The 25,791-nt window shown below is 35.3% G+C and overlaps 1 protein-coding gene across 1 annotated transcript in view; it reads right to left on the bottom strand.

Annotated features, from left to right (window-relative positions):
• The window catches only part of MTA3 (metastasis associated 1 family member 3), a 120,401-nt gene that overhangs the window by 20,150 nt on the left and 74,460 nt on the right, over positions 1–25,791 (bottom strand). The window contains exons 15-17 of the mRNA XM_019612705.2: positions 16,921–17,007; positions 12,345–12,491; positions 4,781–4,812 (exon numbers count right to left, since the gene is read on the bottom strand). Coding sequence (XP_019468250.1) covers positions 4,781–4,812; positions 12,345–12,491; positions 16,921–17,007 — 266 coding nt within the window. The remainder of the gene's footprint in view (positions 1–4,780; positions 4,813–12,344; positions 12,492–16,920; positions 17,008–25,791) is intronic.

Here is a 25,791-nt window from a genome sequence, read left to right as displayed (position 1 = left end):
TTTTTTTTTCCCATTTCTCAGAATCTAATTCTTATTCCAGGCAAGATATAGTATTACAGAAAACAGTGCAAAGGTTACAATATCATCTCCTCTCTCTCACATCATAATGATTATTGTTTTTTCTTGTATTTCTCTTTTCCATGAGTCCTTTCAATTTAGTCAGAGAAATTAATTATGCTTTGCTTGAAGACTAGTCTGTGTGCAAGGGACCACATTATCTTTAATTTCCAGTTAATAGAAAAAATTGAATTTCTCAAACAATTTAAAAGTAGAAAAATCAGTTCAATTAGTTCCTCTAAAAAATATATTTACCTCTGTGTATTAAAATGAGCTTTCAGTGAAATGGTCATACTGAAATCAATACCCAGAGCAAACAGACCTTTCATACTAAGTACTTAAATGCTTTTTCTTTTTCCTTTTTTTTTTTTTTAAATTGATTCTCTTTTTTATTTTTCTCTCTGAGCATACACAGTTGTAGAAGGATTATGGAAGCCTCAGGAATATTGCTAGTACTGCCACAGAAGCTCTACTCAGTCAAACATCAGCACACACAATGCTACAATAATTCCGTTGTAATGCTACTGTGTGCAATTAGCAGCTGGCATTTGGATTTTGAGTATTTACTTTACTAATAAGATGTGCTGCCATTTTCAACAAATCACAGGTGTGTTGAGTCCACATAACAGTGGGAAAGTGCAAATCAGTAGGAGGCTAACTCAGAGCTTGCCAGCTGCACGTTGGACAAATCTACCTTCCCAATAAGTGATGACTTCCTCACACATTCTTCCTTATCTCAGTCTGAATGCATTCATTCTGATATCTTGCATCGCTAGAAAAAAATGTTCCACACCCCAAAGACACTATGAGAAAACTTCTAAGAGCAACTGGAAAAGAAACACAAAGCACAAGAAGGTGTGGTTTGGGCAAAGCCTCCTACAGGTAAACTGAGGAAATAGATATTTAGGGCCTGCCTATGTGTCACAAAAAATAACTTTTTGAAACACATTTCTGAGCTCAACTGAGATGCCTAGAAAGGCACCTCCACACCACAGTTTGGTGTTAGGTCCCATAGAGAAATGTGTCCTGATCATGTATTGCTTCAGTGCGTTAATAAATGCACTCACTGAAGGTTTGGTGAGAAAACAAAGCTCTCACCAGTCAGCCTTACGGCCCAAGCAGGGAATAAAAAATCCCCATCACAACTTTAAGGCAACATGGTGCATTCAATAAAGATTGGAATCAACACAGAGTAATCTCTTGTAACAGTTCCACCTGCCAGGAAGGAGGTCTCCATGCTGAGGACTCTAAGACATTCTCAGAGGCTTCTGAAAACAAGTCATCTTCTGAAGGCATTCAGCAGGTCTCCGATAATGAGTTTATAGGATGGTCATGTGTTTGTCACAGCAGCTTCACAGTGCCGCCTGTCCCCCACTACAACATTTCTGCAGGGGTGCCATTCTCTGGTATTTAATCCACACACAGGCAGGTATGCAGCTCCATTTTTGACAGCTGCTTGCAAGTGCTGCTAATCAGCACCCACCTGGCAGGGACATGACATTCCCATTTGTGTACACAACTCTTCATTTCCTAATGAGCACAAGTGAGGCACCTCCAATTCTCAGTGAATGCAATACTCTTTTTCACACAGAAGATACATTAAAAAGTGTTTGAAGTAAGCACATAACACCAGCAGGCACTATAAGTGTAATGTAAAAATTAACGAGGAATGACTATGCTGGCTGTGACTGAAAAAATGTTTACCTGGATTATCGTAAAATCCTAAGTGGCTTTGAATTTTTCATACCTAACCCTCTTCCCATCCTGAAAGGACATTTTTCCATTGCCTAAATCAGTGGGTTTTGTTTGGTTATTTGTGGTTTACATTTTTTCTCATATAAATTTTTTTCTCAAACAAAATCCAACGGTAAGATAAGATCTCTAGACAAAGAAAAAATCACTAGAGGAAATCACATGTGCTCAACATGATTGGCAGTAATTCATATTAATTGCTTCAATTTATTTAATTGACCTAATTATACAAGATATCATGTAAACCACATCTAGACATTGAGTTTAAATTAGGTATTGATTTTTTTTTTAATTTCTATTTTTTGCCACATCTGAGCAGTTTTTACCTGCTCAGGCATTATCCCTCTCAAAAGAATCAAGGTTTGGAGCTAGATTAGTTTACTTACTCAGGAAGACTTGAGACGAATGCAAAAATTAGAAAACATGTTTACATGGACTCACTTTTGGTATAGAACTTCATTCAAGAAACCTGAAGGCTATTAAAAGTAATCAAAACAGTGGATCATATGCAAGAAATTAAACAGATAGTCTACAGAAGTATCATTTTGAACATTCTGATTTTGAACATACTTAATCTTCAACAAAATGCCTAGACTAGAATTAATTCTGAAAATCCTAGTCAATGACTTCTGTGCAAGAAGAAGATAAAAAAAAGGCTAACTTTCCAAAGAAGCCAGGCTAAACTACTACCATGTTCATAACATTTAACAGAATTTACACAAAAGCTATACAACTTCTGAATAAACCACATCTTTAAATGCAGCACTTTGAAATAAATGTTTATTTATATAGATCAGTCAAATTAGTAATGAAAGACTATCCCAACCATCTATTCATAGAATAACAAGAAATCTGTTTTATACTTAAAATGGAGAAGATCCTCATTCCCCTCACACACAAACACACCCCTAAGCAGTTTTCTAGGTTTTTTATTTTTATGAACAAGAATCTGAAACAAACAATAGGGGACAATGATTGTATTTGAATGCAGAATTCTTGAGCTTTAAAAAATGACGATATACATAGTGTTCTCAGAAAAGCTGTGTGTTCTTTTCCATAGCGAAGTACACTCTATTCTATGTTGGCTTTGATTTAATGTATAACTTATGCTATTTTTTCTCATTCTGTTTGATTAAATATTATGCTTAATTTTGTATCTGTTAGAAAATTAACTATAATCAGTCAGAACAAGTGGACTTAATTTCAAAGTAATTTATTTATTGCAGTAGTCATTCAAAAATGGACATTATCAATATAGCTTTACTATCTCTGTATTGAATAGACAGTCTCGTACTGCTTCTAATGTGCTGAATAATTTATTTTCTGGCTTTAGTGATATTATCACCCCACTGAGTCGTAAGAAATTTTCCACTGCACATTCAGTTATTTTATTAGAGAAGAGTGGGCACTGTCATAGCCTTTTGACACTGTATAATTAGCGTACTTATTTTTAATTGCACTTCTATTTATTTAAGTGCAATGGACAACTACAGCATTGCTTTGGTTGCACAGCATTAGTCTGAGAGGTCTGAGTTTTCAGCAAGGAGGTCTGGGGAGGCTCAGAATGCAAGAAGGCAAAGTACTCAAATTATTCAAAAACCTCTCTCTTACTGCTTCAAAAGTTTGCCATATTTTGTGCAAGGACACACTTGTATAGGAAAAGAACATTTCTTTGGTTAAGTTCTTACAGCTGTTTTGATACACTGAAAAGACAAACTGTCAAAATATGTGTTATCTTTGGAGGAAAATTAACAGGGAAAAAAAATTACAGGGAAAGGAAGAATGTTCTTTTCAACAGTCTCTTAACCTTTAGCTCTTTTTCTGACATCAATGCAAAATTTGAAAAACACTGAAAAATTTTTCAATCCCTTTCAACATGTTACAGCACAGAAATTCTACTGGTTAAGCTTCTTATGTGGAAACAAGTCTACTTCAATACAATTAATCACAGCAAGGATTATATCACATCCAGTAGAAAAATGAAATTTTGCTTTTCAGATGTCTCCACTGCTTTGAATATTTGTGGTCTGTAGTCTTAACCAATTTATTATCCATTAGCATTAGACTATTAATGGTTATTGGTGATAAAGGCAATGAATAGCATTTACCCTTTCCTCTGTGTTGAATCAAGTTTCCATGTGGGAATTCACATGCCCCACAAATGCTGCACATGTGTAAGAGGTAATTATTTTAAATGAACACTGAAAACTGTAGGAGTGACAACAAAGGCTCTCGTGACATCATGTTTTTTCCAGGTTGTTTTAAAAATTTAAAAAGTCTGCCTCAAAAAATCAATCTTTTTCTGAAGTGGATAGCCCTCACTCCAAATCCCTGCTAGATAGGCATGTTCCTAGTCAGTCTTCTCCTTTAATTTTTGTTCAGTCCTTATCTAACTTTTATTAGGAGATTGAAAGAGAAAGAGACTGATAAAATGTCTCACTCTATAAAAAACCAAGACAGACATGAAATCAATGACATTTTTATGCACAAAACTTTTTAATCTAACTTTTTAGAAGTTTATCAGTCAGTTTGAGTGTTTCCCGGTCCCTAGAACACAAACTATCAAACTTAAGATAAAGTCAGAAACCAACCTCACAGGAACGTGATACAAGACGTAACTCAACATGTTTTCAACTTTAAACATTCTCTGATGTGATATATACACACAGTGTAAGAGATTTAATCAACTTTAATTTAACATAATTAAAAAATCTCTTAAACATATAATACCAGAATTGTAACTGGATATTCATATATCTAGCTGCCAGCACTGTGATTTCTTAAACTATTCACCTTTACATTTTGCCCAAGATTTCCCATAAAATGACTTGCTTAAACTCAACAGTGAGAGTGGACTTTATATGAAAACTTGCTAACAAGCTGACTTATAAAGCTACCATACCTAATTTGTGTTCAAAGGACAAATCATTTCTACAGATTGATCTACACCAAATATTTCCTTTATGCTTACCATTATTGTTCTTGTAGAGTGGCTGGAAGATTCTGGAAAACAGAAGAACCACAGTGCATTAGAGTATTGTCTTTACTCATAAAAACCTTATTTTCTTACGTCTACCCTGAAATACAAGATGTTTCTGCATGGCTACAACAAGGAGCATATCAGAAATGCAGGGTCTGGGAAGATATCTCATGAAACAAACATGAGAATCATCACTGAAAATACATAGCAGATAAAAGTATACTGTTACATGCACTCATTATTCTCTATTCTTAATAGTCCTCTTCTGCAGGAAAATGAAAAAATAGAACTAATTCATATTTTATGTCTCAAAATTTTTTCTTTGTTGCTTTTAAACTGTGGCATGATTTTTCATGAATGACTAGCATTGTAGAAAAAATACAAACAGTAACAAAATAATTCCATAACTATTCCCATTCTGAAAAGCTTTATGAAACTACCAATGTCCTTTACTTGAGAATTTTCATGGATTTTTATTTTATATGGCAGAAGGAGATTGAGAATTATAACGTTCGGAAATTTTAATTATCTCATATATGATAAATTACAAGTCAGTCAATCAAACACACATTTACATAATATTGCTGAGAAATCATGACCAGGCCAATAGCCAACACAGACTTCATCCTGCTACTTAACTTACAGTACATTTCCTTTGCTGTTGTTGTTTTTACTTTTCTCACCAGGGACAGAAGACTTGTCCTTTGTGGGGTTATAATACTACAGGTGTTACACCACAGCTGTGCTCTTCCTAGTAGAGTAGAGTGAAGAAACCTATGATATGCGCAATTCATATCTTTACGGTGAAGTTATTTTTGTTATTACAAGTTTATTTACTGTTTTGACATTACAGTCAAATAACATTTCAGGAATGTTCCAGAGACTACATTTGTGGAAGCATATAACTCTTGAGAAAGGATTCATTATTTTTACAAGCCCAACTTCCCAGAAACCAAACCAAAACAAAAGCAACAACAATACAACCTAAAAGAGCACAACTCTATTTCCTGAAGCGCTGAAAATCAGGTTAAACAAAAAGAATGTGGTTTCTTCTCTCTTGAAATACAAAGATATGTTACAGAGCACCTCCACTCAGTCACAACCAGACTGAAACGAACTAACTAAAGCACATACTTCCTATATTCAGATACTCCAGAAATAAGAATATCTTCACTCTTTTTCAGAGGTACTATCCTTTTGACACAGATTTATATGCCCAGTCCTACAAAGTCATGCTTCGTCATGATTCTACTACCAATGTTCCAGAATAATATCTTATTTGATATAAATTGATATTAATACCAATATTGATAAGTGATATGAACTGGGGACTGCAACACTTAACAGCAGAATGGACCTGGAGGTTGTTAAAAGTATTTTTCAACAATATATTTACACACTTAATACAACACAAACAGCTGTTGATTCTGGGATTTTAGCATTCTGATAACCTATTAATAACCAAGCAAAGAACTAAAGAAAGGCATGTTACACATGCAGAGTGTTTACACTCCATAAGAAAGAATCATTTTTTGCAACATATTTTTTTAATAGTTTAAAGTGCTGCAATCTCAGTTGTGAAACACCTTCTAGAAAGACTTGAGTAGATTTATAAATAAAAAAGTTACTGAAAGATCTGTTTAAGAAGTAGATGTAGTCAAAAGATTCTAGATCTAGAAAGGCTACTTAATAAAGCACTATTGTTGCACAGTTTAAACTGTTGCATACTCTGTTAATTAAGTATTCTTCGAACTCAGAAAAAAATGATCAAGCTATAAGATAAAAAAATAATAATAATTCTCACATTTCAAGATGCTTTACAAATTTTACTGACTGATCGTTTCTTCCTATTTATAGGCATTATGAGACTATAATATTTCACACTGTAAAACCACCAAAGAGTAAAATCTGAAAGAATCCACTGATAAATATGGTGCTAACTACCAAGTTATTTGAAGTTTGCATATAATTCCCCAGTGACATATTTTTGTTCCCTTGGAGTCTTTTCTAACAAGGTAAGAAGCCACATCTTTAATATCACACCAGCCTTATACCAGCTGATAACATGTTTTGTTTATATGTGCTAGTCTTTAGTTAGTTTGCTGATAGAAAATTTTTAATTTTATTTTTAAATATATATATTTACAGGGTGATCAGCAAGACTAGCAGATGAGAGTTGCCCTTACATAAACCTTTCCCTATAAATAAGCTTTATCATTGCCTTGTTATTGCATATAATCTTAAACTAAGAATCAGTTTGAACTTATTTAAAGATGACTCTTCGTCTTCCAAGATCAAAATCTGTAACGCTAGAAAAAGAAAACACAGACAAGAAAAGCGAAAGAGCACAGAAACATAGAAACGTATCAAAAAGTATTTTCCCCAGATGCAGGAACTTTCCAGCTAAACTGCTTAAGCAGTTTTTGAAAGTGCCTTCCATATTACATTATGCAATAAAATAGAACTTGTACTCTGCAATCATAGCTTATGATAAATAATCAATCCACTTGGCAGTAATCATACACAGAATTACTAAGTACAAACTCCAGATCTCAAATCCAGTACATGTAATTTGTGAGATAATTATGCTCCTAATTCTATTAACCAACTGATAGGATCGTCTTTCTGCAACTTTAATTCTTTAAAACTCTACCACTGGAAAGTAACCGGAACCTAATTCCTGGAATGACCACCTGCACTGTTTTGTGAGCTAATTTGATTACAAAGTTGTTCTAATTGTTTACTGTTTTAAGAGCTGGTTTATTCTGCCAATTATAAAAGACTGCATTACCGTGAAATAATGCCTACGCATTATCTATATGCATAAAAATAAATTCTTATTCAGCAGCAGAAACTGGGGACAGCTCAGGAGGCACTTCACCATGGAATACCCTCAGCTCCCTCTGTGATCCTATTTAGCTTGCTCATTCTACTCAACTGCCAGTTTCAGATTTTCCTTAGTCCAACAAAATGGAAATGCTCAAAGTGAGGCATCAAGCACGAATGCTAATCTATTTTGAAGTTCTCAGAATTGAATGTAAGTAAAGAAGACTTACAAATAAACCATTTCACAGCTTCATATAAATAAAAGCTTTGAGTCATATATAAGTTGGGAAATAACAAAGAGTTGTAAATTTCATTGATAACTCTGCTTGCCCAACAAATGGCAGTAACATTACAAAAATATCCACATCTCCAGAGAGACCTACTTCCTGTACTCACATTTTCATGTAGCCAAGTATTTAAAAACTTTTACTAGTTACAGCAACGATCAAAACTAGCCCACACATTTCCACAGTAAATTTCAGAGAAAAAAAAAATCTGACTTTAAAACAATAAATAGCATTTGCTTCTCACTTTTCAGAAAAATGGGTACACAACCCAATATTAATTGCATGTTTTGTTTCAGCACAGGAGAAATGGTTACAGAAGATTCACACAATAGTTTATCACGTCTCATTTCTTCTCCTTCAGTTTCAAATGAGTGGTATATAAAATGAAGTTTAAAACATTTTAGTAGGCATATAGTTTATTAATGTGAAGTATATGCATAAAAAAAAATATGGTTTTATTTTTAAAATGAAAGGAGTATCTGATGTTTTTCAATATGCATTCCATGGTTGTAATCTGCCACCTTGGTAGAACTTCTCTAACTTTACCAAAACTAATATTGTGATAACAAAAAAAGCGAATACAGTGAAAAGACATCTCTCTCTGCTGAGAGATTCAATCCAATAGTGAAAATACCTTCTTCCTAACATACATTCACACAAGGTCACACGAAATAAATTTCAAGGAAACATTTTTTTTTCCTGTTTCAAGAAATTTTTGAGCAGGAAAGATTTAGATTTTCTGCTTGTCAGCTAGGCAGCTTAGAGTTTCATATATTTGATGGAGAGTCTCAAATTCCCAATGGAAAAAAAAAAAAAATAGGAGTAAAATATAAGCTTTCTTTCCTTGTTTATCTCTTCAACAGCCAATACTATTAATCATAAATGGAGTGAGAGAGACTGACCAAAATAGCACGTAGGAGAGAAGGTACAATTTTTTGAGGTCTTTCTCACTTTATCAATTGCTCATGTCACTTTCTTATCTTTCTATGATAGAGATGCATGGGTTCCTACAAAAATGGGGCAATTAAATTTCTTTCTCCTTCTTAGATACAACTGAATCCTTCAGTAATTTATTCCCTGAGGAACTGAAGTATGACTGTTGAAAGAATCCTCTTGAAGTTATCAAGACATCTCAGGCTGAAATACAGCACTGAAGGTCTCAAAAGAGGAAAATGGGATCATGGTTGTTGATTAAAATTTCTTCAGCTATAAACAACTGATTCTTCTACTTCTGCCCGTGCGTAATGAAATTGGTATCACTGGATACAGAATAATCTCTATACTCCAGCAGTGACTGTATCATCTTGGACATCCTGGGGATATTCTTGGTTCTGATGCATATAAAAGCAAAGAAACAGTTGTCAGTTGACAGAGATTACATAATGTAAAATAATTTTACTTGATCTTTCCAAATGCTATATGGAAAATTATCATTACAGATCCTACCAAAACAACAGCCTAAAGTGAAACTCAATTACTTGGATGTACTGTTGTGCACAGTTAAGCATCTTGTGAAAGTAATTGTTTGAAATAATTTCAGACACGGTAATTTAAAGATCAGATTCAAAATATCTACAAAGCACCTCATAGTCACACATAAGTCTTATAACCAACTCCAGTCATAAGATAGGATGCAAGCAACATTCTGCAACTGTGATCTTCTGAAGATATAAATTTTTCCATTTGAAAGAGACTGTCTTCACTACTGAAAAGCACTTAAATATCTCGTGTTGATTTTCCTTATAGCAGCAATGGAAATTCTGTATCTCAGAGTAGTTAAAACCACCAGTATGCATATTACATGAAAAAACCCCAAAACGTTGTGCATTTTTCCAGTATAGAAAAAAACCTCTCTAATATTTTTCTTTCTATCCTACTGAATGCAAGATTTCCTCTTATTTGACAACAGTTTTAAAAAAAACAAAACACTTCTCTAAGATCATTCAGAAAAATTCTCTCTCCTACAGGAGAGAACACAAACAACTAGATCTTTAACTGTGAAAAGAAAAACAGCCTCTGATCACATCCTTTCTTCCGAAAAAACCAATAGTCCATAGTAACAGCCATAGTACTATAAATGACACACTCCCTCATCTGTATCAGTTGCACCAGTTTTTTGCTGGAGAGTCATACATGGGACATGAAAGAGAATCTTGTACTGCATTGGCCATACTAAGGACTTAAGCCAACATAAGACTTCCCTAAGAAATGGTGACACGTTCTTATTCAGTCATAACTTACTTAAAAGCATTAAACCATGTATTACTGGTTTTTCCTCAGTCTTCCCCTTCTCTTTCATAGATTTGTTATAGTATGATATTCTGTAATAATACAGCACGCAACTCACCTGGGCAATACAATTGACTTGAAATATACTAATTTAAAAATATATTTACAAAGGCCCAGGTGATGTTTATTTGAATACTGTACATTAAAGTGTATCTTAAGTAAACATACTTCTATGGCTTAAAAAAATTTCTAATACTGTTTTGGAATAATTCTGGAATCTGCTAATTAATGCAATAAAACCAGAAACTATCAATAGTATTTTGGAAACAAAAAAGGCAAGGGGACCACAACCACTACTGAAAAATGGAGATTAAGATGATCCAAGTGACCCTAGCCAGCAATGATCCTAAATAAAAATTATGGTTATACGTGGGCAGAGGATGATAATGCAACTGATTTTATGCTAAAAAAACGTTAAGAAAACTTGAGGATATGTCAACAAAAGATAAATTTTGGACAGTAACTAAGCTTAGTGTTTATTAAACTTCTGTTTGACTTGGTAGAACAAAGTAGTCTAATGCAAATTATATTCCCATGATCATTGTTGTATCACAACCAGTGTGTCAGAAATTATTTTGCAGTTTGCACTGACTACACTTTGCAAGCTTTTAACTAAAAGGAAAACAAGGACAAGAACCAAAATTCATATTTTTATATGAACAAAATACACTTCCCAGATTTCTATTACCTTGGATATATGTTTTCTTTATGATTTAATAGAAAATAGATAAGTAGAAATAATTATCTCCTAAAGCAATAATTTACAGTTCTCAATAGCAATTTTTCAAATTAGATTTAGATTAGATTCAAATTGCTATTATGTGCAAACTGTCTTAACACAGTTATGTATTTGATACAAACTAATCAATGTGGTTTACAACAAGTTTTATAAATACTTTATGTTGAAGAGAACATTCAAAATAAAGAGAAGAAAAATGTTATGGAGCTCATCTCTTTAAAGGGATATCATCATAATAATGTTTACCTTGAACTTATTGCTATAGCTATCTTTGCTGTGGAAATGTAGCAAAGTCTTTATTTCCAGGTGAAATTCATTCTTCGCTTAAAGATTACAGAGACAGTCAGTCTAATGGCCAGCATTAGAGAGAAGAAAAAGCAGCTTTTGTTCATAATCACATGCAGAATCTACGAGATCAGCACTACGGTACTTCACAATGAACATCCACAGTGAAAATTCTGCTGTGTGAAATGTACTGCATTTATAGCTGTGCCTATTAATGGTGTCATTGTTTTATCACACAGTTGTCATCTTAGTCCATTGAATAGCTTGCGTTGCCATGCATGTTATTTGCCTACCATGTGACGGTTGTTCGCACTGTGAGCAAAGGTCCAAGTGATACTGTCATACATATATAGTAAATAACCACTTTTTGTCAAAAAATGTAGTGATTTCTAGGTATTGTTAAATGTACGGTAGGTATTTTCACTGCAAGATACAAAAGACATTGGCAATGACAGAAAAGTGTGATTGTTCTGGTAAAATAATGGATTGAGCTTTCTCTCCTGTATTTGGAATAGCATTTCTATTATCTTGTCTAAAAAGAATCTTTCTCATTTCTACCTTGACCTGTGAAACATGAAAACAGAAAATCACCTCTTCTGTGCTAATCATGTCTCAACAGCCTATATTTATAGCCTAACTTCTTTCAGATTTTCTACTTGCAACACCACACAGCAAATAATCTAATTGCTTACAGAAGTTACATCTCACAAGAAGAATTCAAGAAATGCAGTGCATATCTCTGCAAAATATTTTTTCAAATAAAAACACAAGGCAAAGTAAAGCATTTGCAGCATCTTTCTCTTTTCACTAAATTTGCTTTATTCCTTTCTTATGCTTTTATGTAGAGGTGAAAGATTAGTAAAAATGGTACAAATAGGTTTTGTAAGACATGGCATTAATGGTATTAATGTCACGCTCAGTGAATATGCATCACCATTAATTGCATTACGAGTGCTGAAAATATGCTGTCTACGCCTTAAATTTCTATGATTGTGCCTTCTTATTTAACATCATTTTTTAAAAACATGCACCCTACAGAAAAGTCATAAAACTTTGCTGTTTCAGGTCCACAAAAAATTGTGCAATTCAGAAATTTAATACAATGTTTCTTTTATACTCCTTTACTTACCATCAAGACCATTATGATGGCTGTAGTTCCTTTTTCCCAAAATACTTAGTGAAGAGTGATTGGAGGGCGCAAGCAGTCGTTTTGTACTTGGACTTTGAAGGCTTGGTGTTGATCTGATTACATTGGGTTTTGCTGCAGGGTGAATCTCTGTTTAAGACAAAAGGGAGAGAGAGAGAGATAAAGACAGACTTGATTTAAAAAGCTTTTAGTCTACTTGGTTTACTAAATTTGCACTTTAATTTCTAGTAAAACAGAAGTGAGTTTCTTTGCCTTCATACCTATTATTCTTCCAAATAAGGAAGAATCAATTTAATTTTACATTGCCTGAGTTTACTGCAATGGTGTAAGATATTCACAAGCGAAGAGACAATAGAGATCAAACTGAAACAGTTCTGTGTTTTCATTTCCCTCCTCTTTTGGGTTTTGCATTAGAACTACACACCTACAAATTGTTAGTCAAGGAAACAAAAGCATTTTACAACAGTGAAGCCCCCACAGTGTCTTAACTTATTCAAAAATTTCTGTCAAAAGAGCAAGCTTTAAGGGATCATCTGAAATGCAGGTTGCTAGATGCAAGGATCAGGGAGAGAGCTACAGCACTACCCCAAAACTGCAACATCATTACCAAGGCACTGCCAGACTTCAATACAGAACTATTATTATGGATTCAAATATTCGAGAGCATCTAAAAGAATTCATGCAGGAGAATTATTTCAGAGATGAAAAAGAAAAGCACATAAAAGGCAGTGAAACTCATCTGCCCAGTGGGATTCAGAGCAGGTAGCTGCTGAGTTTGCCAAAAGCTGGTGCAGTTGTATGGAAATTTCACAGTAACCTGCCAGATAGAAGCTGGCAAAGGCACTGAGCAGCAGCAACCAATGCCACATGGGCTGCCCGAGGCATGTGGCCCAGCTGAGACCTGCCACCTGAGTCCGCCACCAGTCAGAGATGCCCTCTGACAGGGCAGGGGAGGCTGGCCAGCAACTCAGGAGCCAGCTATCTGCAGAGAGTGAGAAAAGAAGGAAAAAATAAAAATGGGCTACTTCAGTAGCCCAGGTTTGCACCTGAAAAGTGACCCTTTCTGCTTTTTTTTTGTTTATAAAATAAAGCACGTCAGCTGGGAATATGCAACATCTAAAAGGAGGCGTTGATGTCCAAGGAGGAGGGCCTTCAGCCTCTGCTATTCATAGCAATTATGCAGGAGAAACCATTGTACAGGAGTCAAAGTCCACTCCGATAGCATATTTTTTTCTTCCACAAGTACTATAGTCCAATATCAGAGTGCATCACGTGCCCATTCTCATTGCAATCCTTCACACCTACCTGCACCAGGAGTCGGGGAGCTCAACAAAAGGTCTGAGGCAGCCACAATAACCTTTAATAGGCAAAAAAAGGGAGATGGGAGAGCCAAACACCCTTATCTGTAGAAAGGAGTATGACAGCCAGAGGGAGTCAGGCAGGCTGCATAGTGAGAAAGGACAGCACCAATAAACTTTGCACTGGAAGACTGTGGTTAACTGTCCAATGATTTGGTCACAGCACGTAATCTTACTTTTAAAAGTATGAACACTCTTATCCAAGATGTTTCAAGAGATTCAGATTAAAAAGAGTGGAGTGGGATAACACATTTTTAGTTAGAATGACATTAAAACCAAGGTTCTGGTAACTGCAAGACAGTCCTGTAAGGCTGCACATGTAAAGGCTAGTTCAATATCTCTGATGTTCTCACTGTTTGCTTAAGATCTTTGATTCTAAAATGCTCATTTGGCAATCTCTTTCAATTTCCAGAAGGAAATGATTAATATTCAGGGCTACTACCACTAAAATATTATCTATTTGCAAAAGAGCTCCAGCAGCAAAAAAAATAATCCCCAGAGCTGGAACAACAAAGTAGAACTCAAACTCCTTCCGTCTACAGTATAAAGGAGATATAACTCTGTATTTCTAGTAAGTGCTAACAGCTGAGAAAGGATGCATATCCTTCCTTTGACATTTCTTCAGTTTGGAGGTGGTTAATCCTCAGTTTGCCATTTAGACTGTCTTTTCTCTTTCTGCAGATGAGTTAAGTAGCAGGACCAAGTTCTGCAAAAAAAACTTTATTAATCAGTCAGGACCATTTCTCAACAGTTTGAGTCCTTACACCATCTACTCTCATGCTCTACCTATAGACTTGCTTCAAATACTTGCACTTTTAGGGATCTTTTTATTCCCACTGCTATTAACCTTTTCTACTGCCTAGCGCTTTTCTTCACTGAAAATCTCCTATCCATTTGCAGCTTCTACTAACTTAGAGAACTAAATGTAACATGCAAATAATCTAAATTATCCCAATAGCTATGGAACAAATAACTGGCCAAATTCAGATTCTATGATCACTTCTGAAATTAAAAATAAAAATGAAATGAGAAGAGAAACAATACTTCAATTACATATTAGGAACCTTTGTTGTAAGACTGGCTTGCAGCCCCAAGTAATAGCAATAAAAACCCTAAAAGCTCCCATTTCCACTAATGTCACTGAGGTACTCTATACATATACAAAGCAAGCTAAGAAAATTTGAAGTCTCCCGCTGAGCCACTTAACTAACTAAGCAGCCTGAATTCCATAGGTGCTTAAGCAGTTGGATCTCTCTCATCTCCTCTCAGCATGCATCTCTGCTGGCAACTCTAGCCTGGTTTCCTCATAACTAAGAGGAAATATAGGGCATTTAATTATCTAAGGACTCACTTTAGGAGAGTTTGTTTTGTAAGTACAGTGAAGACTGAAGAGATTACAGGGGATTAACCCCAGCTCTCTAGAGGACAGGGCTTAGTTTTAATACTTAACCTATTCCACCTGGGGAACTGGTGGCCCTGAAGCAGAAGAGACAAAGGAAGACAATGACCTAGAATGAGCAGAGCACTGATATCCTTTTTGCCTCATCAGTAGGGCTCAAAAGAGTTGAGACAGTTAACAGCATTTCAATAAACGCTTGTGGGTATGGCCTGGAATGGATTTTAAAAGGAAAACAACTACCTCCTGTGTAAATTATCACATGACGTTTAACACTAAACTTTAAAATAAATAATGAAAGCACTACTTATTCACTGGAACATACTATTACTTCCCAGTTTTCCCTCCCCACCCAAAAAATGCCATTATCAAGCCATCCTTACACAGCTAGCTTAGATGTATGCCCAGAACTATGTTGGGTGTACTTCTTATCCCTATAAGAGGCATTGTTTGCCTTCTGTTGTACTGAGATGTTTCACTTCTCATCCACTCGGAAGCTAAGTGGATTCTACAGATACCTTGTATATTTTAGCATTGTTAATCATATTCACAAAACCCTCACCTAAGTGCACATAATGCTAATATCATCCATCCATTTACTCCCATTAAATCGATAGACCTGTACTCCCAGAGGTACTAAGATGATCCCTTTCAGCCTAGACAAAACGACATTAAAAATATACAACATTTCCTAAAATACTCATGCTGTCATTTCTTCTTTTAGCTGCACAAATGGGGTCAGCCAGATGAGCCATCCCCTCCCCCAATCACAGCTCCTCCCAGAAAGTGGAAGCAGTTCTTCTCTCCTCCCTTCTGTACATATAAGTAACATAGAAAGCATGGCAGGGATGCACGTAGGAAGTTAGCACTGTCATTTACCTTAAACTACAAAGGAGGAAGAATCAAAATTCTGTGACAGTGGATATTAATTTTTCACTATCCTGCTTTTTCAATCTTGGATTTTGTTGAACTTGGTGTTCTGGAAGAACACTCATAACCACACTTATACCTGATTTCTGTTCCAGTAAGTCAGAAGACCATTATTGTTTACTTTGTTGTACAACAAACAGCCTCCTGTTGATTTAAATATTGAGCAGAAATATCTAAAATGAGTTCTACTTCTGTAGAACAGTGATGATACTCTGCAGAATTTCTCCCTGCTTCTGATCAATTGATTGATTTCTGTATTTATTTCAGGATAAATTAAAAGCTTCTCCGGTATTTCATCTCCCAGATGATAATGTAAATATTTAATTGTCAGTTCCTTAAAAAGAGGACCATTTCCTTTTTTTTTTTTTAATAACAATTACAATGACTGGAATTCCTCCTCACTATCTTATGTGAGCATCTCATCCTCTTGGCTATAGTATCAGTACAATTTGTGTCATCAAATTACGAGAAGGTCAGTGTTTTAGGTTGGCTGAATTCGGCTCCAACAGAGAATGGGAATTTTGCACATCAATTCAAGAAGCACAGAACAGCACGCAAAATACTGAACATGTCCCCACTAAGTGCTAATGTTTTCAAACTACCAGACTGTTTTTTCCCATTGTAAATTGCATCAGGTTTCACTCTGCCATTTTAAACTAGTATCAGAAAGCCTTTTGCCTACATTTTCCATAATCAATCATACGATTTTCCAGCTGAATACAGTAGCAGACCAGAATATTTATTAATTTATTTCCTTTAGAATTTTCTTTTTACTAAAAGCAAAAATCTCTCATTTTATGCATATAGAATTTCTAAGTATCAGTAAATACCAAATAGTCATTTGATTTATTTTATGCTGGAGGAAGATACCCACCTAAATACCCAATGATACATGACAGTGGTTTTCTGGTACTTTTGATCTTCAGAGGATTTCCAGCAATTTCATAATGCCGATCTGCATCTGAGAATTTTAAAGAATAAAACTCAGTTTAAACATTTTACCATTACAAATACAATTAGGACACACCAGCCAGTTTCTGACTTAGACTTTTACCACAAATTTTTGTTTGATTTTCTTTCCTTTTTTTTTTCTTCCCCCCCATCAATGCTAACAATGAGAGATATCTAAAGGTAAGCTATGTCTTTACTTATGTAAGTGATTTTTAAATTATTTGAAAGTTAATATAAGATCTAACAGGAATTCCATTTCGCCTACAAAGTCATTTTGGATACAGTAAATTAGGCAACTGAAACACAAATGAAAAAATTCTAAAATAAAGGCAGCTCTGGCTATTAGCAAGAATTTACACTGAGTTTTTCACTTTATTGATTTCCACAATCTTGTCTGGCTCTAATTGGGGTATTACAGAACTTCAAGGCCTTTAATTCTGAAGTCTGAATTCTGTCACTTCTTACTCCCATGGTACGGTGATTCACATAATCCCACTGTGACTATCATGGAGAGATGAATTTTAAACAAACAGACAAAAAAGAAAACACAAACAGAAAAAAAGCCTCTATTATAACATCTAAGCAAACTGGCCAATTTGTAACCAAGTATGCATGACAGAGCTCAAATGTTTCAAAGACCGCAAATTCCTGAAAATGAAATGAAAATAAGCAGTTTAATAACTACCTAAATTTGATGCTATGACTACAGTCTCACATCTTTAAAGGCACTGAGAATACCCAAACATAGACCTTCTACATGCCCCAAACACAGAAGCATTATAAAGAAGAGGTTCAGACTTAGGGATTAGAACCTATCAACCCAAGGCAAAAAATCCACAGGACACCAAGTTTCATTAGTCAGTTTCAGGATTATTGGAATAAGCTTTCTTTTTAAATTCTTTGGAAAGAATGTGTCATCTGTTTTACAAGATCATATAAGTAATCCCCATAGAGAGTACACTCAGAACACAGATTTCATACAAAACCACATTCACATTTTGATTTTGTAGATCTAGAATTGTCTCATATAGAATTTCTTCTCGCATATACACGCACCCATGTACACTTTTTTTGTATGCCTATCACGTGCACACAAATCTGCACTTTCTGACAAGCTTTACAAGAACTAGATACTAAAAATAGATTATAGTAATTATAATTATACTTTGCATCCACAGTGCATGTTACTAAAATATTCCTGTGTGTTTCAATCCCGCACAGGGGAATGAGTACATTACATACAGTTGTTACACCTACACGAAAAGGGTAACACTATACAGAACAATTTATCTTTGAGGAAAAACATATCATTTACCCTCTATATATACTCTATCCAGATCTGTGAAAAAATGTGCAGGTGATGTAACCACAGCAATGACTGAAATAAGTACATGAGTCTGTTCACAGGTGTTTTAAACCCAGTAGACAACGCTCAGCTTGTTTTAATGTTATTTTTTCTTAATGTAAGTAAGAACATACGCTGTGCTCAGTGAAGAAAATGCACTGGAGTTAGTGTTTGGAATATTTTTAACATTCCATAACACTTGAACTATTTTAATTGACAGTAGAAAGAAGCATCTCCACTGACTCTCTTTTAAAAAAAGCACAGGCTACACAGTGAATATTTTATAGTTTGGGAATAGTAGAGCATTGACTATGAAGAAATTAGCAAGAAGTTTTTCCACCTACATGTTTTCACTGTAAAAAAAAAAAAAAAAGACATTGAATCATAGTGAGATGCTAATATGCTGAGAATATAGACTGTAGAAGGAGCGCAAATTCCACTCTTGAGACAAAACATTTTCACCAAAGGTGCCTGGTGGATATTCCAAAGCACTGCTGTCAATGAAACATGCTTAATGATGGCAGACTTTAACCCACAGTATGGTACTTCCATGATGAGGGTAATAAAGTTCATGATCTTTATGTACTACTTGTGAAAAACAACAACAAAGAAGTCTTAACATCAAACATGACTATCCTTGTAGACGCCAGAGGGAATGGAAGCAATGAGAAATAAAAAAAGGCATTGCAAAAAAAAAAAAAAAAGAACAATTCTTTAAAAAGGAGATTTGTATCTGATGGTGTATATTTTTCAGACATACCAAAAACAACAAGTGCTCTAGTATCTGTATCAATATGACAAGATCAAGTGTGATGCAAATACACAAGGCACTTAAAGACTTGTCAGAAAAAAAAAAACAAACTAATCCTATGTATTGGTGTTCACTGCTAAGAAACTTAAGAGAAAACACTTTCATGAGAAAAGTATGAGAACTATTTCATATAAAAGTATCCAAAGGAAATATTTCAAAACAAATTAATGAATAAAAACAAGTTTCCAGGACCAAGTGAGATTCATCCAACCAGAAACTGCTGAGCATGTACAGTATTGGTGTTCAGTTATTACTTAAACTTCTTTCAATTCAAGAGAATGAAAACATGGGGAATGTGATAACATTCTTTAGTAAGTAGTTTTGTGGATTGGAAAAAAGGGCTAAGCTATTAATAGAGGCAAACACCAAGAGCCAACAACGACCTTGAAAATGGAAAACAACTTTTGTTGTGTTCACATTATTCAGCAGTGCGCCCTCGCAACAAGGACAACTGCATGCTGGGCCTTACTAGCATGGGTGCAACCAGCAGGGAAAGGGAGCTAACACCTTCCCTCGTGGCTGTTGTGAAACCACTGTCGAGTTCTGGAATCACCACTGCAAAAGAGAGATGGATATACTGGAGCAGATACAGCTACTGGAAAGTCACCAGGCTGGTGGGCCACCAGTATAAGACATAAAGAGAGGCTGAGGGAACTGGGTCTGGCCAGCCTTTAGATAGGAAGGCCAAGGAAGGCTCTCAGATTCATGCAGGTGGTTGGATCAGACATTCATAGGCCCCTTCCTACACACATTCTGTAAAACAGCGACTGCAAATATCAGGGGTCTGCAAGGATCCTCTGAAGGATCTTGATACACTCACACACATCTGATCCGGCATCCAACTTGGAATTTCAAACAGCTTTTGACAAAATGTGTCACAGAAGACTGTTATTTTTCAGTGGCTATGATGTAAAAGAGAAATTTTTGTCAGGGATTAGAGCCTGATTAAAAGTAATTGTCTATGCAAAAGGATGTGTACTGTTCAACATTTAAATTGGTAGAATTGGTAGGAAAAAATGTGATTATGGAGTTAAAGTAAACAAAAAAATAAATGACTGAGCATAATCAAAACCGATTGCCACGGATATCAATAAGATCAAGCACTGAACGTAAAGTAATTCTTACAGAATAGAATGACTGTAATATACAGATAAAACAATGGGTTCTGAATGACCAGCATGCAGAATAGTATTCTCAGTGTTGGTGCAAACACTTTCTATAAATAGCCAGGCAATACTTGAAAGTAGTTGCTTGGTGAAACGATGGTGAAATTATTACAGTATTAGAAATTACTATGAGAAGAAGAGTGAGTGTTTTGAGTTAACCAAGCAGGCAGCTCAGCACCACAAGGTTGCTCGCTCACCTCCCCCAACCCCAGTGGGATGGGGGAAAGAACTGAAAGAAGGGCACACACAGAAAACAACACAAACACAAAAACCAAAGAAGAACTTACGGGTTGAGATAAAAAACTATTTGCTAAAACAGAAAAGAAAGAGGAAAAAACATAATAGTAATTTATATATATATATATATATATATACACACAAACACACACAGATACACACAAACACATGCACACAAAAAAAGTGATGCACAAGCAATTGCTCATCACTTGCTGACTGAAGCCCAGCCAGACCCTAAGCAGCAGCTGCCCCCCAGCTAACTCCCCATCATTTCTCAAGTTTTTTCCACGTGATGCTATATGGTATGGAATATCTCCTTGGTCAGTTCAGGTCAGCTGTCCTGGTTCTGCCCCTTCCCAGCTCCTTGTGCCCCCTGGTCCCCTTGCTGGCAGGGCAGTACAAGAAGCTGAGAAACTGAAACGTCCCTGGCTCTGTGTAGAGCTGCTCAGCAATGACTAAAATATCATTATGTTATCAGCATTGTTTTTCTTCTAAAACCAAACATAACATCACACCAGACATTATGAAGGGAAAAATCAGCTCTGTCCCAGTTGAAACCAGGAGCAAAATAGTGAGCAAAAGAGAAAACATACAACACTCTCTAAAATTATGGGAAACTGTGGGACACCACAACCCTTAAAAAGATACAGTACAATTAGAAAAGCTACAGGGAACAACATTACAAACCACAGTGTGAAATGGATTCTCTATGAGGTTTTAAACAGATTAATTTCTCAGCCTTGAAAAGGGATGACTGTTGTGAATACCAAGGAAATCAGGCATTCTAAGGAGATGATGATAGCGAATGGAGCTTGCCCTTTTAAATTTGAAAGTGGTTAAAATTTTTTTGTACTTACTAGATTTATAGACCTCTTAAGCTTAGAGATTCTCACTTGTGAGTTATTTCTGCCATTCCATTTCTGCCAAAACTCTAACAAATATCCAACAAATTTACTGAAGATAGTTTACTGATTTACTGAATTTTTCTCCTCTTAGTAACGTTGGAAAAAAGTCTCACATTCTTTTGATTATTTTGCTGGCTAAAAGAACTCAAAGATTATAGTAGAGCAAAAATTTTTATCCTTTGTACAGCCAAAGATCTTCTGCAGCTATGAAAATCAAGAAGAAATGATTTCTGACTGGTAAACGTTGGTAAATGTTATTCACTTAAGAAGATTGGATAGTGTTTTGCCAGTACAAAGACTGTATGCTGAGAAAGACAAGTCAGTAACAAGACCTTTGCATACACTACTTAATTTTCACTTGTCTTTAACAAACAGTATTGTAAGACACAGCATCACGTACCAAATGTCTGTTATTAAATCTGCAGACTTAAAGGCGTATATTTTGATCATCGACTGTTCACTGATAACATTTTGTCAGCTGCATAGACAGTGTAACTACCCAAATATAAACTACTGTGATTATTACAGATAATTGTACCAATAAAACTGTAAGTGAGGAGGAATAAGCAAACAAAAAACAACCAGTGAAATTAAAATTTACATTGAAGCAGTGAAGTTCACACATACATGGTTCACTGTCAGGCATCAACAACTTGTAAGATTGGATCTATCTCCAGCTGATCTCTGACTGCGGAGAAGAAAACCTACCACAGTTTCTTTTAATAAAATCCATTGACAGAATTATTTTGCTCAACTTTCTAAAAACTTGTAAACTAACAAAAAGGTTGAATATTTTGCCTGATTCAGAGCATGAAAGTTTCCTTACTGAAACAGTTCACCAATTCTAATTATTCCTAAAAATCCACCAGACAAGTTTATAGTCTATTATCTCTAGTCAGAACAAAGTTTGCAATTTCCATGATGGATTGAACTCCTAGGAAGAGATGCCATGATCTCTCAACCTTCTGGTGACCATACGTAGATTAAACTGAGATGTGAGCGTATCTTCTCCATTACCTCCTGCTGGCATCAGATCTGGGGTCATGCTACACGATTCACTAATGAGAAAAATCTGATTCTTTAAGCTAAACAAAGGAATGAAGAACACAGAATAGGGCCTCATTCTCTGCTAGCAGATGTAATGGGCTGAGGGAGATGATGTGGGTAGAATTACAGGAATCAAATAAATGCTCTGAAATCTGTGGGGTTTTCATTTGTTTGTTTGTTTTAGCACTATAAAAGCTTCCATGCTCCTCCAAGACAAAAGCAGTGTCAGCAGATAAATTCAAGCAGAATGCAAAAAACAATTTACTTCATGAGAAATCTAGTAAAAACTAGAAAATGAAAGCTAGAAATCCACTTTATCACTAACTTGTTCATTTCTCCTTTCTCATTACAGATAATTAATTTCATCAACAACCCAGCACTTGAACAATTTGCCTAAGACTAAGAAAGTATAAAACTTGATACGCTGCTGGGGTTAGAGTCCCTGCCTTCCTCCTTTATTTTGATTTTAAGATTTTTGAGAGAGTAATAATGTTGGCATGGTGCCTACTACAATGTAGCTGTGAGATGCAGTTACGGCTCCCAGCACTTGTTCTACACGCACAGAATTATGTAATGCTTAAAGAGTCTTAAAAAAAAATTAGATTCAAGTGTCAGTGTACCAATATGGAAAAAAATTCTAACCATCTCATGCTATATTGTAACCTATTTTGGCTAGGTTATCTTCTAAGCATGACTGTAAGTACTGCAACAACAACACAACCATTCATTCAATATTGTAACTGCTCAGTGGTGTTCAACATATGAAATAATTACTGCTAATTAAGTACCTCATTTAAGACGATTAATATCAAGCTATCATTTAAAGATTGAAGGCATTCAGGGGAAAAAATGTCTATTTAGATATAACATTAAAATCTACATAGTGCACTGAACACAGGTCACCAATGTAAGTACATGAACAAAACTATAACAGTCAATTGTTTAACAGTTTCCTTAAGGGGCTTTACTGGAGTATGTATGTGACAAAACTCATAAGCAGGTAAGAACACTGTAAAATTCTATAGAAAGATGGCAAATAACAGAAAATGTGTATATGTGCATTTACACACAAACATTAACCACATTTCATGAGACATAATTTGGTTAGCAGTACTATAAATTAACTTGAATGCTGTACTTAAACATCAACAACTAATTTATTTTTTTTTCCTTCCAATCTATGTCAGATCTAAACCGGAAGCAGCAGTATTCACAAAGATGAAATAGCAAGGTCCAATTACTTTATGTAAAATGAATAATAAAAGACAGAAGCTATAGAAACAAACAAAATTGTTCCTGATGTTAATCTGATGTGGCACTTGTTCACTTAAAGGAACAAAGATGAAGCAGTCACGACATTGTTAGTCTGATACAAGAATGACTCTTCCATGCAGCTTTTTACCTCCTTTGTTTTAAAAGTTGAGAAGTGACTATAACATTTGTTCTACTACGATGATTAATGCTTGGATGAAACCTCCTACCTCCAACTTCTTGAGCAAAAAGTTCATCTGCAGTAAGAAGAAATAGATAAAAGATTCAAGTTCAAGTGAACAAGTTTGCCCCTGTACTCGGTATTGGTGAGGCATCACCTCAAGTACTGTGTTCAAGTTTTGGGCACCTCAGTACAGAAAGGACATTGAGGTGCTGCAGCAGGTCCAAAGAAAGGCAACAAGGCTTGTGAAGGGCTTGGAGAATATGCCCTATGAGGAGAGATTGAAGAAACTGGGGGATATTCAGTATGGGGAAAAGGAGGCTGAGGGGAGACCTTATTGCTCTCTTCCAATATCTGAAAGGTGATTACAACAAGAGTGGGGTTGGTCTCTTCTCACTGGTGACAGGACAAGGGGAAATGGCCTCAAGTTGTGCCAGGGTAAGTTTAGGCTGGATATTAAGAAAAACTTTACAGAAAGGACTGTTAAACACTGGAATAGGCTTCCCAGGGAGGTGGTTGAGTCATCATCCCTGGATGTGTTTAAAAACCGTTTGGATGTGGTGCTCAGGGACATGATTTAGCGGAGGGTTGTAAGTTAGGGTAGTGTGGTTAGGTTGTGGTTGGACTCGATGATCTCTAAGGTCTTTTCCATCCTGAGCAATTCTATGATTCTATTCTATGAACCTAATTCTAAAAATAATTTTCCTCCATGATTTAGTAAAAATCAGTGCCAATTAAGTAAGTTAAAAGGTACAATCGTTTCCTCTCAGAAAATAATGGTTATTTTGTATTAAGGATTGAAAATATAAGCACAGTCCAGCCTTGGAAATAATCGTCCCATGAAAGTATAGCCCATTTTATTGACACAATGGGCATACAGTTTCCTTAAATATGAAAGTTGTTCTTGGCTGTTTTCTTTCTTCTTTCAAAGCTGTACAATAGGACAAGTAAGCAAATGAGGACAATGAGCAGAAATATTCATCAAGTTCTGGAAGTCGGCAGAAGCAGGTGAAGAGTGTGCATATGAGAAACAGTTGGTGTTAAAGTACATCAGGGAAAAATACTCAAAACCAGATTTTAAGCCTCTTATTATTTCTTATAATTAACACTGATATCATTGGCATCCTGGGAAAACATTTAGCACTAATCTAGTGAACATGGTTTTAAAACCAATGTCTTATATTCTAAATAGGTCTGTTCAATTGTACTACATTTGGTAGCATGCCAGCACGGCTTGTTTTGGAATATCAAGTGCCTCATTGGAGAACTGTACTGATGAAGACCAAAATAGAACCAGGCAGTGTGAGCAGTAAAACTACGCTCTTAGTACAGATACAAAACCTACTGAAATAGTGAGTGACTTCATAGGACTGTGGAACAGAATCAAAACACATGAACATACCGTGACTTCCTGATGCTATCAACAGCAACCCAAAACCATTTGTCATACTATTACTCAATCATTTCTTTGTTTTGACTACAAAAACAAAAGGCATCACACTGTATTTTATTTAAAACTAAATTTTAAAATAAAATGAAAAAAAAACAACAATGCAACTATGGTGAAATGATAAACTTGGCTATCATTACCCACTTGATCACATGATAAATTGTTGCATTACACACCATATCTAAATTCTTACAAATCCACAGCGATACTACTTACTCCTTGGTCAATTTCACTGAGAAAAATTAAATCAACTACACTTCTATACTTTCTACTTAGTAAAAGAATGAACAACAATATAAATGCAAACTTCTTTCACATTATTTAGTTGGAAGTATGATTTCTGTCACAACATGGATCCTCCACAAGATTTTTTTTAAATGACATTTTTTGTAAGCAAATTA

This window comes from Meleagris gallopavo, chromosome 2 (assembly GCF_000146605.3).
Source record: "Meleagris gallopavo isolate NT-WF06-2002-E0010 breed Aviagen turkey brand Nicholas breeding stock chromosome 2, Turkey_5.1, whole genome shotgun sequence".
NCBI lineage: Eukaryota > Metazoa > Chordata > Aves > Galliformes > Phasianidae > Meleagris > Meleagris gallopavo.
Note: the sequence above shows the minus strand (reverse complement) of the source record. Positions and strands in the feature narration are given on the sequence as shown.